Source organism: Glycine soja, chromosome 9 (assembly GCF_004193775.1).
Source record: "Glycine soja cultivar W05 chromosome 9, ASM419377v2, whole genome shotgun sequence".
NCBI classification, from domain to species: domain Eukaryota; kingdom Viridiplantae; phylum Streptophyta; class Magnoliopsida; order Fabales; family Fabaceae; genus Glycine; species Glycine soja.
The window spans coordinates 45860668-45877286 of record NC_041010.1 but is presented as its reverse complement, the minus strand read 5'-3'; the positions used below and the strand labels follow the sequence as shown (position 1 = coordinate 45877286).

At 33.7% G+C, this 16619-nt stretch overlaps 1 protein-coding gene across 1 annotated transcript; it reads right to left on the bottom strand.

The window, feature by feature from the left end:
* Positions 1 to 301: 301 nt before the first annotated feature.
* Positions 302 to 13939, bottom strand: LOC114425239 (K(+) efflux antiporter 2, chloroplastic-like). Its single transcript, XM_028392075.1, has 21 exons — positions 13647 to 13939; positions 11673 to 13378; positions 11073 to 11244; positions 10899 to 10989; positions 9546 to 9682; positions 9382 to 9441; positions 9168 to 9287; positions 8864 to 8932; positions 8200 to 8265; positions 7697 to 7786; positions 7066 to 7170; positions 6132 to 6260; positions 5047 to 5256; positions 4205 to 4354; positions 3645 to 3698; positions 3499 to 3557; positions 2804 to 2870; positions 2542 to 2718; positions 2127 to 2183; positions 1541 to 1615; positions 302 to 949 (listed from the first exon to the last, which is right to left on the bottom strand). Exons 2-21 carry the CDS (start codon positions 13268 to 13270, stop codon positions 827 to 829), a joined length of 3609 nt encoding a protein of 1202 aa, XP_028247876.1. The 5' UTR covers positions 13271 to 13378; positions 13647 to 13939; the 3' UTR covers positions 302 to 826.
* Between the last annotated feature and the right edge of the window lie 2680 nt (positions 13940 to 16619).

The window sequence follows — 16619 nt, the reverse complement described above, 5'->3', positions numbered from 1 at the left end:
ATCCGATATATATTTACTGACCATGGAGCTCCTTTGTAATGTTTTGGTACCTCTGGTACTCATATAATATATATTCATTTGTTTGCCGAAAAATAAGTGTAAATTAGGTTTTAATGTTTTATTATCTTTTTATAACTTCATTTTATCTTTCCTTCATTAACTGACCCATCCTTAATTATTCCATTATAATCCATTAATAATAAAAGCATCCAAACACAACAAATGCCAAAAACATTACTCAACTTTAATCTCATGAGCAGACTAAGTGGATTGTAGCATATAGATAAAAAAAAAAAGGAAATAAATGGAAAACAAGTTTGGGGTTGGCATAAATTTTAGTAGTAGGTACACAAGTAGCAACTTTCCAATACACCAATAAAAACCAATGTCTAGGATGAGGTTGAGGATCATCAGCTATCTACCTGCAGGAGTTGCCCTACTTGTCCAGAGCATTCGCATATTTATGACAATTTGTTTGGACACACATTGAGGGTGGAGGACGCAGGATCCGCATCCATCCAAGTGAAGCTAATAATACTAGCTTTTGTGTCTTCTATATGATTTTGACGTGAAAAAACCCACCAAGGCAAATGAAAATAATGCCACTGGCACAATACAACTACAACAACATGATATCATCCTTAACAGGAATTTGAGATGCCCGGAACCAAAATTTTATGGGAAAAGAGAAAATAAAACTAATTTTGGCTATATTTCTGTACATAACAATGGAACTAATGATCTGATATACATTTTTTTGACAATTATTTTTTTTTCCTAGTTCTCCTTTTCTTCTGCCATCTACTTTGTATATATGCGCCACTCTTCATATTGCTAGTGTCCCTTCGGAGACAGGGGTCTCATCTAATGAATCTGGGGATGGAGATTTGGGTTTGTTCATAATTCTATTAAATCCATAACCAAGAGAACTTCCACTTGCTTCACACAGCTGCACAGATAGAGAAAGAACAACAAACACCATTCAGATATCAACTATATTTTTTTTTTAACTGCAAAGATATAATATATATATTAATCAAATAATAGTACCAGTGGTACTACAAGATAAGGAGATAATGTCTCCAGGAACATGAGTCCAAAACTACATAACACAGATGCCCTACAAGAAACCCCCATAACCCTTAACCCAACAGACCACAAGCTAAGTAAAAGCCATAGGCATGGCTGTGGACCATTGATGAAAAGGGGCATTGAAGTCCTTTTCCCACCCCCTCAGCCAGGACCAAGTGAGGAAGTTAGTGTTATCCACCAACTTAGAAATGTGGAAAGGCTGATTATGAAAGATCACATCATTTCTGAGCTTCCATATGGACCTTGTAGCTGCTATCCACCATATAATAGTGATATAGGAGTTATAAGGTTGATCTAGTGATAAAGGAAGAAGGGAGGGGGTGAGAGGTCGCAGGTTTGACTCTCCCCACTAACAAAAAACTAATAATTAACAATTAACATTTGTCAATAAAAAAAAAAGTGATATAAGCAGTGTATGTTTATGCATGAATTCAAAAGGAATACCTACCTCAGTGAGCTCAGCCAGATGTCGAGATCTGAATTCATTTATAGTAGCTGCAATCTCCGACGTAGGGAGTTTAGCCTAAAGAAAGAAATGTTTGGAAATATAAAGATCACCCATTTCCATGCTATAGCATTGTGTCATAATTTTCATAAATTAGTAATAAATATAATGAAATATTTCTTTGAAGATTTTGATTCTAATAAGGCCTAATTAAACATCATTTGACATTTTCATTTTATTTTATGCTTTTCATCTTTACAATTTTATGAACAGAACAGCTTGTTCCGCCGACGAGATATGAAGTCAATCTGGCAAATACAGTATAGAACAAAAGAATGCTCAAACAATTTCAAAGAAAAGTTGTCCAAGACTCGAGTAAATTATTTATATAGAGAAATTATCAATAGTTCAGCTAATGTGCACAAGATTCAATCACAACAAGAAATAACCATAATCATTTGCTACTGAATCTGTCATGTTCGAATAAGACTATTAAACATAAATATTATGAGTGAGACATACCAAAATATTTCCATTATATCAATATTTCTGTTCCCACAGAAATATGATATTCAATGATAATTGTTACCTGAGAAAGCACAGCAGCTGCTAGTTGAAGACTTGGTTCCAAGGTCTCTGGGACAACCTGCATGTGGCAGAAAGTTCTCTAGAGTAAGCATTTCACTAATGGTAAGTTTTTGTTTCAATTTTGCTACAAAAAGCAAGACTAAACAACAAAACTCTTTTTCACTGGTAGCATTTGTTGTGCAGATAGGATAGAATATAATGCTCTGTTCTGTTCCCTTTTGTATCATCCTTTTAAATAGATTTCAAAATGTAATAAATTTTTTAATCGTGTTCTGTTTCTTAAACAAACCAAACATAAATTAGAACTCGTGTCCTCTTCAGATGCTTGAATGTGTTTACCAAATGCTACCACTATTTTGAAATTGTACCATCAGGTAATCAAACGGGGAACGCTAGAATAGGTATGAGAATATTACAGCAGTAGCTCCAGCCTTTTCTAAATTCAATCCATGATCAACGTCATGGGCACGAACAAAAGTCTTCACATTTGGGAAGTACTTGCTTAAAGCCCAAACTGTTCTATAATTTGCACCAGGCGTATCAAGAGTTATTGCTGCAGCACATGCCCTTTCAGCCCCAACCTTATGTAGGACCTAGCCATGCATCCAAAAAAAGAACAAAGATAAATTCAGGTAAGAACATGCTATGTGACTAGTGTGCTGAAGTAATGTGCACTACCTCTCTACTACCAGCATCTCCAAAGTACACAGGGAGATCCAAAGCACGCCCAACTGCCACTCTATCACTGAAGATATTAGAAAATATGGAAAAGAAGTTAGTTCATCATCTCCGTATCCTGTCCAAAGCTGCACATAACATAGTATTTCACACATCTTTGAAGCAAACCATGTTAAAGAATCTCGATAAACATTCTGATAATAGAAAAATAAAATGTAATAAATTACTTGAGGGTACTCCAGTCTTTGGGTATCCTATTCCTATAATTTCTCCATGTAAATAGTATATATAGATCACTGTCTGACACAATTTTGTCACAGCCTGTCAATTTATTTGCTCATGTCCATTCCAAGATAGTCTCATCCTAGTCCCTAATTACCAGAATCATTGACCTAGAAATAACTATTTTGAGATGCTCCATTTACGCATAAACTACACTAATAAGCCAACTGTTATGAAGGAAAATAAAACACAATCACAGACATCATATGTAGGCCCAAATAGGTGACTTATGACCTGTACATAAAGAAAGATTATCGTGATTCTTTTCTCCTTGGGAGGCAGAAGTCAGTATTATGCATGCATTTTTTCTCCTTTTTAAATAAAAATAACGTTAAATAAGCTTAAAGCTTAATACAGATATCAAATAATTCATCCACTGGAGGATAATAGTTTCAGTTAGCAAGCTGTGTTACCTTCTTACATCTAGTGCGACAAATGGAATAAGACGCTCTGAAAGAAGTTGGGCAATGATCTGAACATAATACAAAATCATCACACCTAAATCAATTATGTAAACAGTGAACTAATTAATCAAACCAAAAAAAGAGAGAGAACTTACCTGGCCAACTCGTCCAAATCCACAAATAATTATATGATCTTGCAGATCATCTGTCTGTAAAAGATACCAACCCAAAAGAAGTAAACTACTAAATTTTCATGTCTATAAGAAAATTGCAAACGGTAAACCCATATGGGTTAGCTGTGTACACTATCTACCTCTGGTCTAGGAAGAACTCCAACGTAATCTACTTAAACTACTATATACTTTTTAGCTACAAACCTAAAACTAAATTATAAACAATGAACATAAGCACTCCTAAATGAGTAATATCAAAAAGGTATGAAGGATATCAAAGTTTCCCTTCAAACTAATAGGCATATTTATCATTTCTCTGACTATGAATTCTATCCAAACATGCTATCCCTATGGTATCAGTACAAACTTTTACCAAGGCAGTGAGGACTTAGGTGACTGTAGTCAACTAACTTCATCCATCTCAGCTAGGTTTATAGTTTTCAACTTATTTCATCCCTTCCTTTTCTGATACTTCTGAAGCTAAAAATTCATGACTATTATTTATTAAATTACTAGTCAGCAACTCATTCAAGAGATTTTACCTCACTTTCTACAGGTAATAAACTTCTAACATCATTCTGCTCAAAGCGGGAAGCAATCAGCTGGCCTCCTGCAGCTAGCCATGGTGTGATGGCCATTGAAATGCCCACAACAAGAAACAGCAAAGATGACAGCTGGGAAGACATTATGCCCTAAAACAACAATTTTTAGCAGTTACTACAATGATCTATGTTTTGTATTTTTCAACTTACGGGGAAGATCAATCATTTAAAGTAAAGATAATACAAAATTCACAAAAGAGAGAATTTCATCCAAATAATGCTAGCAAAGCTCCACAATCTATCTGAATATCCACAAGAGAAATTTCCATAAATGTCGCAAGAGTTGAACACCAGAACAAAGAAAGATGTACAATTCAACCTAATAATAATTAATTAAGGATATAATGATTCTCATATTTTAGAAAATCCCGGAGCTCCTGCGCATCCTTATACTCCAAGTAATAGAAATAAAACACATCTCGATAGATAGAATCCCATTGCTATACTCCTACCAAAATCTTTCCAAGCAATTGGAGGAAATCAATGGAGGTTAAGGCATGCATACAAGCTTCCATCTTAAACCAAATAATGTTAACCTATAAATTTCAAGGTAGTGAGCAATGCAAGAACAAATGATAATGAGTCTCAACTCTTACTACACACCAGGCTAAAAACAACAAGACAGCCTTATTTTATCAACACTTGTTCAGCCAACACCTATTATATGTCCATTTTTAAAATTAACTCTAGAAAAATAACTTATTTTACTATAAAGACCTAGAGTAAACCCCTATTAATGAAACACAACTATTGGCAGAAAAAACCGTTTTAAGGACAAAAACCTGATTAACAGCTTCACCAAAAGCCACAAATGCAAACTCCCCACCAGGAGCAAGAAGTAGACCAACTCTGATGGCAGAAATGAGTGAAATCCCAAACATTCTACCTATCAAACAAACCAAGATAGTCTTGCCACATATTAAGAGTCCTAGTGTGCCCGTAATGACTGGGAAGTTTGAAACAAGAAGTTTTGGATCAATTGACATTCCAACCTGAAAAGTCAAAATATAGTTGCTATCAATTATCAATTATGTAGATAGAAGCTAGCTGCTCATTAACACATTGACTAAATAGTTGTAAAAATCTCAAGAAAAATTCACATTTAAGCAGTCAAGATTTTCTGGTCAATGTAGCATAATTGTTATTTTCTAGTTTCTAGATCAATAAGGTTCAAAATGTACTTCTACAAACCATTTTTTGCTTTAGACAGAATTAGTTTTCTTTCAAGTAATACAAAGTTCTCTCCCCGAGCAGTCAAGCCCACCTTATGGGATAAGGCATGGTTATTGTTGTGATAGTGTAAAGTTCTATCCATAACAGACCATGAAATGATTAATGTATCCCTATTGTCAGAACATAAGTACACATGTAACACTTTACAAGTTACAATTTATCCATCTTAGCACTAAAACTAATAAATATTCCACATAAACAATTCCCCTTATAGCCTTTCTAATTCTGAGATTTTTTTCTCATTTATTATCGAACTTGCAGACAATCCAACTAAAAGCAATACTTTAATTCCAAACTTTAAATTATTTTTATTCACAAGTACTTATATAGAATCTAAAACTATATTTTTTTTTACCAAGTTGTTAGTGCCTCTGTGCTCACAAGTGGTCAATTCATTGCTTGTGAATGTTCTCATTACAATATCTCACACATTAGTAATTGAATAGTTGGTTTTGAATTGCAGCCACATATTGGTTTCAAAGAACTATGCAACCACATTTGTTACCATATTAATCATAATTGTCCACAACTTTTGAAATAGCAACACAACCATAACCGCAATTAAAAAAAAATGTCACAAACAAATAAAACAATACAATTAATAAATTTGTGAATTTTGATATTCAGCACCTACCGTCATAAAGAAGAGCCCCAAAAGAAGGCCACGATAAGGAGCAATATCAGATTCAACCTGTAAGGAAAATTCAGTTTCTGCCAGTAGTAAACCAGCCAAAAATGCTCCCAATGCCATGGAAAGTCCTGCCTGTTTTAAGTAAAGGAAAACAAAAACAAGTCAAGATCAATTTAATGAACTAAAAAATACTGAACTTGAACACAAGGTTTTCAAAAACAGACCAGTCATCAAACTAGGTCAAAGCTCACCGGATTAACCATAATTGAATTACAAATCTCTATAAACATTATATAGTTATAAACCTCAGATAGTGGCAGGTAGTAGCTGACTCCAAAAACACTAATGGGATAATGCACAGCAAGATGACTACAATTTCATGATATTTGTTAATGCGGTTGAATGTTGCCTTCTTAAGCTACACACCCATGTTTGATTTCTGTTTCTATATGCAGCAATCAAATTTAATATATGAACAATTAATCTGATAATATTATGCAAGAAGCACTAGTGATGCAATGGCTGAATGTTGTCTTCTTAAGCTACACAATGATGCTTGATTCCTACTTCCCACAATTGGTGCATTTTGTGGTAAGAACTTTCAACCTGTTAAACCTCTCAGACTCAAACCATATCAAATTGAAGTGGTCCATAGCCAGTTCAAGGGTTATAATACCAGTTTTCTAGTTCCAAGATTAAGGCTTAACCAGACCAGCTAGTGGAGAATTTCACGATAGAACCAATCCAACTGTCCAATCATTTTCCAGAACAATGTTTAGACCAAATAACCAAACCTTCACAGGCCTTTTCATTTCCCAAAATACTTATTAAAAACATGAAAAATTTGCTCATTTCTACAATAAATAAAAACATGAGAAGGAACAAACACCCAAAAAGGATAAAATGAAAAGCAATAGGACAATCACATATGACATACTCTGGCTGTAAGAAGACTTGTGCCAAGAATAACAAGGAGTGTATTGGCTGAGAAAATTTCTGCATTTTGATTTTCTGCAACCTGCTTGTATATTGGTCGAAGGAGCTGTAAAGAAGAACAGGAAACTCAGCACAAAGCATACTCTACATCTGCAATTGAAGTACCACCATGCAATGCCTTCCAAGTGAACCCCAAAATGATATCACTTATACTTTCATAAAATGGCTTTTTTTTATTATATATATGTTTTACAATTAGCATCTTGTCACAATTATTACTAAATATTCTAAATGGCCATTCCATTCAATGTACTATGCTTAAAAACGTATAAAGAAACTTCCACTGAGACTTCATAAGTTCAACCACTACAGTCCAAAACTCATCTCAAACTACATAAGTAATTGAATCTATGTATTTCATGTATGGAAAGTGATTGATAAGTACCATCCACCATTATAAGTCAGATATCAGAATGTGTTTCAAGGAATTATATATATCATGTGACAGTGACACCATAGAATTGATGCTGTAGCATTATGCTTTATATAAAAGCATATGTCTTGAAAAGCATACAAATCAAGAATTAAATACTGATGAGAAAAATCACAGTCCAGTTCTGAAAACCACTTACCAAACGTCCCCCTGCAATTATAGCAGTGATGGCAACTGCTGCCTTAACAGCAGCCAGTCCAAGTGCTTCAGCAATAGCTTGAAAACCAACCTGAAAATATAGATTGGTATTATGTCAACACTACCAATCATGCGCTTACATGGACCAACTTTATTTAGAAAGATATTCGTGTCTTGACCTTTTTGATTTACTATAAATAAAATAAAAATATTCAATTAATTGCTGATCCTATAAATAATTATTAATTCCCACCTTAAGTTCTTGGCCAGTGGAGGAGAAATAATTCACAAAGAACCTTTGTCATTATGCGATGCAGTTATGCTAACAATGTATTGTTGAAATTTTTGCTTGCACTTTCATTTCATGTTTTCATATTTCTTTCAGCATGCTAAATTAAATGTTGTCATATACTGTCTCCCAGGCTTCACAGGAGTCTACGTAACTTAATCAAGTTCTAAACTAAACAGCCAAAACTCATGACCAAGAGCTTAGAAAAACGTTACCCCTCCTTTGGAAGAATTAGGAGAAATAAGAGGTATGAGTATTAGCAAGACCACGACAGCCAGATCCTGAATATAAACAAAGAGTAAAAGTCAATTTGTGTCAAAATCAAAAAGTTGCAAAACCAATACAATAAGAAATGAAAGGCATTTAAGAGATAATAACAAATAATCAATGTCAGAAACAGCAAATTCATATAACAATGGACCAGATAGAGCAGACAAAGTAGAGGATGCTTGTTGAGGATCTACACAGAAAAAACATAATAAAGTTCTCAAGGGACAAATAAATAGATGCATACAGCCATCTGCTCAAACATCCAACTGGAGGCGATAGTTTCACAGTTTAATCCTTGCTTGTTAGGAACATGCTTGTTTAGTGTCTCTCAAAACATGGCATTAGTATAGCATCAATATTTATTTAAAATTCTAGATCGAGCAAACTGCAAAGATAATATGCCCATCCAATAACATGCAGCTACGGGAAATAGTGATTAGTTTATCCAGAAGGTGCAACAACAGTATGGGATACTGAAGCAAGATACATATAGCACACATATGACAAAGTTCAGTCAACTATGTGTCACAAGAATTACATTCTCTCTACAATCTAGCACAACATTTGACAAGAAAATTCTTTCAGCATCTAAATAGATGGATAACGCACCTGAAAAAGTAACACAGAAAAAGTAGCTCGGCCATGCCGTGAAGTGCTCTCGCCTCTCTCCTGCAACACCTGCAAAACAAATTCACTGAAATTACTGCAGAATGAAAGATTAACCAGAAATACAAGAGAAAAAATAGATGCAGCTACAGGCATTAAGCTTCATTAAATATTAATAAGCATTAAAACATTTATTAACAGATGCAAGCTACAACAAAAGCTTTTGCAATCACTTACCCAAAATTTACAGTAAATGCTAGTAAAAAAAGGTGGATATTGCTTAAACATGCAATATTAGGTTATTTACCTGCAGAACAACAGCAGTGGATGATAATGCTAGGCCATTCCCAATGACAATAGCAGCGGGACCAGCTTGGCCGCAAATATAATGAGCCATCAAGCCGACAGCTACAGCAGTTGCCAACACCTGCATTTGTTCATACTTGTTAATACATTACCTCAATAGTATAGCTTGAGGTGAACAATAATAACAAGGGTGGGAGATGTAGTTTCCCAATCACCTGTGCAGAGCCTAATCCAAAGACATATTTCTTCATTGAACTAAGCCTTTCAACAGAGAGCTAAAACAACAAAGCAAATAAGAGCCTCAATTCAGCTCCTTAGATAATGGTGATGGACAAAGTTAACATAGAACAACTGAACCAGAACTAATAGGAATCCCCACCTCCAGGCCAATATTGAATAGAAGAAAAACAACTCCAAATTCAGCTACTGCTTTTGTCCCATGAACGTGACGAATGATAGAGAGACCATAAGGCCCAATCAAGATACCGGCAGCCAAGTAGCCAAGAACAGGACTGCCTAAACATTGTTGCAAGACAGGGGATATCATTGGCATAAAAATATGTGAATGTAAGACAGTTAATTTTATCGAGTATACCTTTAAAAGAAATTTAACATATCCAGGTAATGATTCGATGCTTCAGACAAAAGCAGAAATTTTCCTTAAATATTATAGTTTCATATTGTCATAACAATAATTTTCAAACTCGGACTCAGGTCAGTTTAACCATTAACCAGTCCACAGGTTGGACCAGTCAACATAAATAATTCCGTTTGAAAACAGCTGCTTTTTTTTTTTTTGCTCAGCAAAAATAATATATATATTGAATAGAGTACCAGAGGTACTAATAATATATATATTGAAAGCAGCTGCTTGAACCAGTGAAGCAGGTCAAACCATGCAATCTGGACATGGTTTTTCATTTTAATGAGGATAATTTTCAACAAAATGCTTCTGCCACAAAGTACCACTAAGCCGAGCTTTATTTGTTGTTTAAGTATCACAAATACAGTGAATTTAAGAAAATATCGTATTTAATAGTTTCTAGCATCTATAAAAAATTAAGACATGTTACATTCATTGTAATTTTTCAATGGTACTCCCTCTGTCCCAAATTAACTGATGTTTAAGGTTTTTCCACACAGATTAAGAAAAGCAAGAATTCCAAGACAATAGCATTTATTAGGGGACAATTTACTAAAATATTCTTATTCTCTTCATTAATTTCACTAAATGTATTATTAAGTCTATCAAGACAACAATATTTATTAGAGGGCAAAATTGAAACAGATAGTTTAATATCTCATTGAAAACTGAGAACAACACTACATCAGTCTATATGGAATTTTTATTCAATGCTAAAACATCAGTTAATTTAGGACGGAGGGAGTATTTTAATATAGTCATATATTTGTAGAATATATAGGTACATTAAAAAACTCAGTTCATCCTCAACCTGACCTCAAAACCTTGAACCTCTCTCTTATGCAGTGACCAGTCTAATTTTGAAAAAAAAAATGGTCATAAGCAAACTAACCAATTGTTGCCAAGCAAAGGAACAATTAGCTAAAAAGAGTGGAGATAATCTATGCATCAAAGTTTTATTTAACCAAAATATGTGGACTTTGGTTCCAAATCACATTCTAACTAAATCATTTAGAGTCCTACACAACTTTGTTATACTTGACAGACTATGTTAAATTCCACACTAAGAAAACATAGCAAACGAGTTACCTCCAGGGATTTTTTGAAATATTGGCACAAATATAACACTTGCAAGTAATAACCAGAGGATGTCAAAGAGGGAGGCTTCTTCCTCGTTCACCTGGGATAGATGTCTTACAAAGTCAGTTAAAATTTACAAAATTGAGCACAAGACTAAAGGGGAAAGAATGAAGAAAAACAAACCTCTTGATGAGGTAATGATGCAATGATTTTCTTGATTTTCTTGGGGAGTTTCTGAAGTTGTCTAAACAGAGGCTTTGCACTAGAGGAAACTTCTTCAACACTGGTCATAATAACATCTGCCTGTGTAAGCAGCTGAGCATTCCTCTCCACTCTATTAGAATAGAAGGCAACCCTGAAATAAAAACCCACTATTTATTGATACTTGGAAATCTTTATACTTAACCTTTGCATGTAAATTAACTCGGCAAGAAGGCACAATATAATATAGTCAGACTCCCTTAAAAATTTCTAAGCAGTTTAAATAAAGGTGACATGTGTCATGGCATACATGATACACCACTGTCCAAAGTCCAAACAATATCTATTTAACTTCAAAAACAGTTTTCAAACAAGCCAATGATTATGGTGCCTTGACATTCTTAATCATGTTGTACAGAAAGCTCAAAAATGACATTAGTATTTTGTATGTAGTACTTTTTATACCATACATATTATATGCCAATCACATTATGTATATATTCTTCCAGATAAATTGTTTTTAGAAGGATTGACATAAAATTACAGCAATAAATGAAAAAGATGTAGTAAGATCATACACACCCTGCTCCCATTAACAATAACCCAAATATCAGCTTGGGCAACTGCTTCTGTACAGATAATACAAAGCTCTGGAAGACTGATGCGGGTGTGAACTCAGTCCCATCTTCAGCAGAAGAGAAGAATGATGCAGAAAAGAATCGAGAAGACTTTTTCAATAATGCCTTGGGAGCTAGTGAACTATCTCTGGTCAAATCTTTCTGTATTTCCTGCTTTTTTGTTTGCACAGCATTCTCATTATCACTTAAATAATCAGACTGTGTTTTGTCTTCCAAAACTTGGCTGGTTTTATCAGATAGTGTTTCAGGTGATAAATTGGCAAGCACAGATTCGTCGTCAATTGCCAAATCTCTGTCTCTTTCAACATCACCAGAAAAACCTTGAACCACTTTCTCCTCTTCAGGAACAGCCACAACAACATCTTGTGCTTGTGTAGATTCTATGGTATCAGCATTTGAATTAGAATTAGACTTATCTGCTCGCTGTAGGGCAATCTCTGCATCATTTACAAGTTTTGTAGCCTCAAGTTCAAAGGCGACAGCTTGCTCTGCCAAAAGCATTATGTTTGTAACATCCTCTTCAGCTTTCACCGCATTCAGCTGAGCCTTTTCAGCAATTTCTTGCAATTTGCTCACTTCCTTCTGCAACTCCTCCTTTCTATCTTGCAAATGCCTCAGCTCTGCCTCACAATTGGCTAAATTAGCCTGGCATTCCTTGATATCTTCTTTAGCAACCAAAAGAGCTTGCTCCTCATCCACCGTGTCCTTATCACCACTGTTCTCATTAGAACCTTGTGCTGAATCAGGAACTTCTTTTGCAGCCTCCAAAGATTCTATGGCTACTTGAAGCCTTGCCTCAGCTAATGAAAGAGCCATTGTTGCATTTTGTACAACTTCTTTGGCTGTATGTTCTTCATTTGCTATTTCTTGGATGGTGCCAAGGGTAGAATTAACATTGTTCCAAGAATTGACTGCTTCATCATGCAAAGAAATGGCAGTCTCTGATATTTTTTTAACCTTTTCCTCAAACATGGTACTATTTATTTGAGCTACTTCTAGCTCCTTTAAGGCCTTTTGCAATAGTTCTTTCAGTTCATCCACACTCAGTTCCTCTAATCCTATTTCACTCCCTCCCTCTTTCCTCTCCGCTTGCCCTTCTTCTTCTTCCAAAGTTGCATCCAGTTCAGCACTAGAAACAGGCCCCAATCCTACATCCTCACCTGAACCTTCCACGTAATCAACATTCCGGCCATTGCCATTAACATAGGCTAAAGAATCATTACCCTGGCACTTCGACCAAATCACTCGAGACACCATGAAAAGATTATTATTCTTCTTACAAGACAAACTTCTCTTCGTATTCAAAACTTTAAACTCCCTGCCAGTAGCCACTCTTGAATTATTCCAACAAGCAGAAACATTCATCCTGCTCCTCTGCAGTCTTGAAACACTTCTCGAGTCCCCAAAAGAAGCACAACCAAAACCTCTCCCTCTAAAATCAAAGCAGCCTAACTGACCTACTGATCTGTGTCTGTAACTCGTCCCCAGACCTCCATGCAACACTCTTGACTGCGGCAAACTACAAGCCATATCCATGCTCATATTTCTCAGCCTATCACAACTCAACACTCAGAAAGACGACACAACACTTGTTTGTTTGTTCAACGCATTTTACGTACACGGCACACCAATCAGAAATTCATCAAAAACCTGACGCAAAAACGAAAAATCAGAAATAACACCAAATACAACACAAACTCAACATTCATCTAAAGCAAATAAACTCAATACAGCGAGATTGGAATCCGAGCTCAATATTAAAAAACAACAGCACTGCTGAACACATTTCATAAACACTAATCAGCAAATTACAGAAAAAGGTAAGAGAAGAAGAGTGAATCCAACGCGTACACAGTCATAAGAAGCAAATTACTCACTCATTTCTTTGAAACGACGAGATTGGAACAGATTCACGTACCTGTCCATCGTGGTTTCGTTTCGCACTGGAAAGAAGAGTGTGAGGATTGATAAAATAATGACGAAAACGTTGAAGGAATCGGCGTTGTCTTCCAAGTTCCAAAGCTCAACTACACTTTGCGTCTGAAACAGCCAAATTTATGACAATAATAATATTTTTCTTTTTATTTCAATTATTTTTCTTTTCTTACACCTACTGCTTCTTTCTTAGAAGTACTTCACTACTTTCTCCGTCTTCGGTGTTTGGAAAGAGGGAAAATATGAAAAATCCCAACGGAGAAAAATGTGCAATAGGGCAAGCCAGGCTTTTCGGGTTGTTCTAATACAAATATTATAAATATCAAAACTCTTTTCATTAAATTAATGCAACCGTATATTCAATATTTAAATTTGAAATCTCTTATTAAATTAAAATAACTTTATATAAGTTGATTATACCATGTGTTGGGGTCATGTTATGTTAAGAGTAGTAACATTCTTTTTTTTTAATGTACACTCTATTATTGTTTATTAACTAAAATTTATTAATATATATATATATATATATATATATATATAATTATAAGAAATCTACTAAATAGTAAAGGTTCATTCGATAGAAGAATAGAATGAAAGTTTTAAAATAAAATGTAAAATGTGAGTTTCATCTTTTATTTTTACGGACCTAAGTAAAACTTGAAAATTTTATAATTTTTTTTAAAAATCTGTTAATTATTAAAATCACGTTTAAAGAGTGTTTTAAAAATCATATTTCTAACATTTGTTGTGATGTTATTATGTATTTTGTTTTTTTGGGATGAAGGGGCATTTTCATATTTTTTTTTCCGATAGCAACAAAAACAGCCATTGAGTATACGAGAGGGATATTCTTGAGGTCATTCATTTGTATTCGCTCACGTGTTCAAGTGGTTGTAGACTTGGACTTGGTTTTAGCGTTTATTCATTTGTAATTATTAAGAAAGGGCAAGTCACTAAAATGAATCATGAAGATTATGAGGATTTCGTGAAAAAGGAGAAAGGGGTAGAAGATAGATAGGAGATTAGATGAGGTGAATTGCGTGGTTTAAATCTGTACACTTCAATGTTTTGTTTTCTTGGTGTATAAATTTTATGGCTTTTAGTTTGTGGATAAAGAAATCAAATCTCTTCTGATAAGTAACTCTTTTATGGCAAGTAAATGTCGTGTATACGAAACAAGAAAGTTGGTTGTTTTGATTGTTTGTTGGTAGGCAACTCTAACTTTAAATAGGCACTGTAATAAATAAATAAATAAAAAGTTTTAAAGGGGCATTGATACAAGATATTTTTTTTTCTAATCTAGTTTGGAAACGTTAGTCTTATGTTTGGGTCAAATATTATAAAGAATCTAATATTTTCGGGAATAATTTTTAATCAAGTTTTTCGGTAAAAGAATTTCATGAAAGGAAGTAAGAATTGAAAATTTTATAGGGAGATAATTTTTTTATTTTATATATTTATGTCTCTTATTTTTTAGAATATTTTTTTTTTACTCATGACATTAATGATTAATTTCCACCGAAGAATTTGATTATGAAATTTTTTCTTCCAAAATTTTACTTAAAGGATGAAATTCAGTATCACTTGCACCAATAATTTGTTGGTATTTTTTGGAATATTTTAAACATATTTATGACAATCTTAAGAAACATAATTTCCTCTTAGAAATGAAAGAGATTTTGTATATTTTGTGAATCTAAATATCTAATCTTGAGAATTCTGGCATGTTATGTTCAATTGTGCCTTTGTTGAGCGGGTTTGGCGTGAGGTGGGGTTGTGGAGAAAGGTGGAAGGGTATATGGATAGGTGCGAAGGTGCTACTAATTTATGTTTTGTAGCATGTAACGAGCTATCTGATATTCAACAATTTGAGTTTGCCATGCTAATGTGAAGCATTTGGTGCAACAAAAATGAGTTGATTTGGGAGGAGATCCTTGATGCTTCGGGTGATTCATCGTGCTTGAGAATTCTTATATGAGACTGAGGGAGAACTCTCTTGTTGTGCTTGAAAATTCTTATATGCTTTGCCTGATTGTATTTCTCATCAAGTTTTGTTGGAAATAATATAAATGTGTTGCAATATAAAAAAAGATTGTTGACAGATTGAGGTATTAGAGAAAAAATTAGAGGCACATCTCAATTTGCTTGTTGAGTTACAAAAGATGGAGTGCCAAGAATAAGAGATCAAGGTAGAAGTGATACTTGGTTCCTATTAGGCTATAAATCAAGTAGCCTTGTCCAAAATGGTAATAAATAATTCATCATCTCACTTTTTTTACATGATTTATTCCAAAAAAAGAAATAAGTAATGGAAGACAAAAATGATGGTACAGTTTGGTTTGTGTGATTTTAGAAAGAGTAAATTTATAAATTTTTCTCTTTACATTTATAGTTTGCATAAAACAAATCGATTTTTTAGACAACAAAAATTGATTACAAAAAAAATCAATTTTTTTTAGCCAAAGTTATCGATGTTTTAGGTATAAAAATCAATTTTCTAGACAAAAAAAATTGACACAAAAATATTATTTCTCATCTATTTTTTTAAATCAAACAATACAACATATTATTCTATTTCTATTTATCCTATTTCTCTCCTCTAAATCAAATACACCCTTAATTATTTTTTACCTAATTAATTAATTAATGTGTGTGAACCATCTTCATAAAAAAAGTGAATTTATGTTATTAATAATAGTAATAATTGAAAAGAGATCAAAATTTATTTAGTGAAAAAACAATTTAAAGAGTTATAAAAAACAAACAAAATAAAAATAAAATATATTATATTTTGGGACGGAAGTAGTAATGTATTTGCAATGATTCTAGAAACGAATTCAATGTAAAACTTAATAAAACTTCCCAATTCTAATTGTTAATGTTTAAGCAATCAGTAAAACTTAATAAAACTCCTCAATTTAATCTGTGTAACTTAAACAACTTGAGTTTAACAAGG